Source organism: Pneumocystis carinii (genome assembly GCF_001477545.1).
Source record: "Pneumocystis carinii B80 chromosome Unknown supercont1.43, whole genome shotgun sequence".
Lineage (NCBI taxonomy): Eukaryota > Fungi > Ascomycota > Pneumocystomycetes > Pneumocystales > Pneumocystaceae > Pneumocystis > Pneumocystis carinii.
This window is the reverse complement of record NW_017264755.1, coordinates 1-3,581: the sequence shown is the minus strand read 5'-3', so window position 1 is coordinate 3,581 and position 3,581 is coordinate 1. Positions and strand designations below refer to the sequence as shown.

General features: G+C 36.7%; 1 protein-coding gene across 1 annotated transcript; it reads left to right on the top strand.

Annotated features, from left to right (window-relative positions):
* Nucleotides 1–198: 198 nt before the first annotated feature.
* T552_03726 (hypothetical protein) lies at nt 199–3,453 on the top strand (the record flags this gene model as incomplete). The annotated part of the gene is made up of 1 exon (XM_018372075.1): nt 199–3,453. The coding sequence occupies one exon, from the start codon at nt 199–201 to the stop codon at nt 3,451–3,453; it is 3,255 nt and encodes a 1,084-aa protein (XP_018224149.1).
* Between the last annotated feature and the right edge of the window lie 128 nt (nt 3,454–3,581).

Below are 3,581 nucleotides of genomic sequence, written 5' to 3'. Positions count from 1 at the left end.
AAGTTTTAATAATTTTAACACAGAATCTTAGTTCGAAACTATGCTTTATCGGGTAAAGTTTAAGCTTATCAAAGAGCTAGTAAAGATTATGATAAGAACAACTCTAAGTTGTAAAAAATCGTTTCAAAACAACTTTTCACTCACTTCCCTACATCCAACTTAGAAACTACCCACTAAGCTCCCTCGAAAGAGGCGGCAATGGCACGGCCGGTTAAGAGGCAACAAGTAGCACAAGGAGCACAAGGAGCACAAGGAGCACAAGATGACATTAAGGAGGAATACCTTTTGGCTTTCATTCTGAAGGAGAAATATAAAGAAAAACAACAATGCAAACAAGAACTCGAGAAATATTGTAAAGAGTTGAAGGAAGCAGATGAGAATTTCAAAGTGAATAAAAAAGTTAAAGGACTATGTGAAGAGAAAGATAAAAAATGCACAGACCTGAAAGTTGAAGATGAATTGGACACTTTTGATGCGGAACTTGAAGGAGCATTGGCAGATATAAAAGATGAAGAATGTGAAAAATATGAAGAAAAATGTATACTTTTAGAAGAGACGGATCATGAAGATATTAAGAAGAACTGTGTCAAGTTGAGGGAAGAATGTTACAAATTGAAGCGTGAAAAGGTGGCAGAGGAGCTCCTTTTGAGGGCGCTCGGAAAGGAAGCTAAAGAAGAAGCTAAATGTAAAGAAAAGATAAAAAATGTTTGCTCAGTGTTAAGCCGAGAAAGCGACGAGTTGATGTCTTTTTGCCTTGATCCAACTAAAACATGTGAAACGTTGAAAAAAAAATCAGAAGAAGTTTGCAACCTTTTGAAAACAAAATTGGATGGGAAAAGTTCAGAAAAGTGTCATGAAAGACTTGAGAAATGTCATTTTTACAAAGAAGCGTGTACTGAAACAAAGTGTGATGAGGATATGAAGCAATGCGAGGCAAAAAAAATCACATATAAAGCGCCGGAATCTGATTTTAGTCCGGTGAAACCGAAGGCGTCGTTGTTGAGAAGTATTGGGTTGGAAGATGTTTATAAAAGAGCTGAAAAAGAAGGAATTCTTATTGGAAAAGTAGGCGTGGATCTACCAAGAAGGTTTGGTGATGATTTTCTGCAAGATCTCTTGCTAGTGTTGAGCCAAGATGAGGATAAGACGGATGCAACAAGTAAATGCACTAAAGCGTTAGGAAAATGTGATGCTTCTAAGCATTTGGATGATGATTTGAAAAAGTTATGCGAAGATGGTGATAATGATAAACAAAAGAAATGCAAAGAATTACTAGATGTAAAAGAAAGATGTACAAAACTCAAATTAAATCTTTATCTGAAAGGATTGTCTACAGGATATGAAGATAAAAAATCAGATCTTTTATCGTGGGTAAAGCTTCCAACCTTATTTACAAAGGGAGAGTGTGCAGAACTTGAGTCGGAATGTTTTTATTTAAAAAAGGCGTGTAAAGATAAGGAGATTGATGAAGCATGTCAAAATGCACGAGCAGCGTGCTATAAAAAAGGACAATATAGGATGTTGAATATGCTCTTTCGAGAGGGGTTGAAGGGGAATTCTGAACATATAAGAAATTATAATATTCCTGAAGAATGCAAAAAATTTGTTGCAGAAGAGTGTAAAAAACTTGATAAAAAATACCTTCCAAAATGTCTTTATCCTAAAGAATTATGTTATCTGCTTTCAGATGATGTTTTCCTTCAATCCAAAGAGTTAGGTGTGCTTTTGGATGATCGGAGAGATTTTCCATTTGAAAAGGATTGTCTTGAGTTGGAGGAGAAGTGTGGTGAACTTGAAACTTATTCATATTTCAATTCTCAAAAGTGTATAACATTGAGAAGGCGCTGTGAATACATTAGAGTTTCAGAGGGATTTAGAAATGTATTTTTAGAAAGAAAAGATCATTCATTATATAATGAGCAAAATTGTACGGAGGTGTTGCAAGAAAAATGTAATACTTTATATAGGAGGAGAAAGAATCCATTTACTGTTTCATGTGCTTTAGCAGGAGAAACATGTGAATATATGGTAGGCCGTACAAAAGATGAATGTAGATATTTAAAAGTCAACATCAAAAATGAAGAAATTCTACAAGAAATTGGAAAAGCAAATGAAACAGCACTTGAAGAACTCTGGACAACATGGGGCCGACATTGTCACCAACTTATGGAGAATTGTCCGGAGCAGTTGAAAAAAGAAGGTGATAAAGATCATAACTGTGAAGAACTCGAAGAAAAATGCACTAAAACCTTTGAAAAGTTGAAATTAGAGGAGGAGCTGAGTCATATGTTGAAAGGAAGTTTAAAGAGTGAAGATGAATGTAAAAAAACATTAGGAGAGCGTTGCACTGAGTTGGAAAAGAATGATACATTCAAAATTCTGCTTACTAAGTGTGATGATACTACCAAGGGAAATGTTTGCGAAGAATTAGTTGAAAAACTAAAAAAGAGATGTCCAACTTTAAAAGACGATATGGAGAATGCGAAAAAAGAGTTGACAAAGATGAAGAATGAGTACGATGAGCTCAAAAAGGCGGCAGAAAAATCTACAGAGGCAGCTAAGTTATTACTATCAAGGCCTAAAAAAGCCGTAACACCAAGTGGACAGGATAGCAGTGATTCTACACCACCATCAGCACCAGCAGGATCAGGGTCGTCATCACCAGCATCACCACCACAAAATGGAACATCAGATACATCAAGTGGAACGCCAAGCACAGAAGGTGGAAAGCCAGGTGCACCAGATGGAACGACGAACACATCAGGCACACCAAGTGGAACCCAAGACACAGCAGGTGGAATGACGAACAATCCAAGCCTTGGACTCGTTAAAAGAGCGTATGTAGCCGAAGGCGTATCAGAAGCAGAGGTCAAAGCATTTGATGCAACGACGATAGCAATGGAGTTGTATTTGGAATTGAAAGAGGAATGCAGCGCTTTACAACTAGATTGCAGTTTTAGAGATGATTGTTCAGATCTTCAAGTTTGTGGAGAAATAGACACGTTATGCGGAGGAATAAAACCATTAAAAGTTACGCCTCATCATACAGAGACACAAAAAGAAACCTCAACCACTACGACGACCACTACGACGACCACTACCACAACTACTACCACGACTACGACGACAACAACTACTACAACCAAGCCGGGAAGTGGAGGAAAAGTAACAGAAGAGTGTACAATGATACAAACAACAGATACATGGGTAACACGTACGTCATTTCATACGAGTACGATAACGAGTACGTCAACGGTGACGTCGACAGTGACGTTGACTTCGATGCGCAAGTGCAAACCTACAAAATGTACTACTGATTCAAGCAGAGAGACACAGAAAGGAGAAGAAGGAAAAGATGAAGAAGATGTAAAACCAAATGATGGGATGAAAATAAGAGTTCCTGATATGATTAAAATAATGTTGTTGGGAGTGATTGTTATGGGGATGATGTAAATGAATGAAAAAAATGTTAATAGAATAAAAATGTGCATATATCCATTGTTTATATATAATAGAAATGTAAATGAATGAAATGAAGTTTTAATTATAACACACAATCTTAGTTTGAAACTATGCTTTAT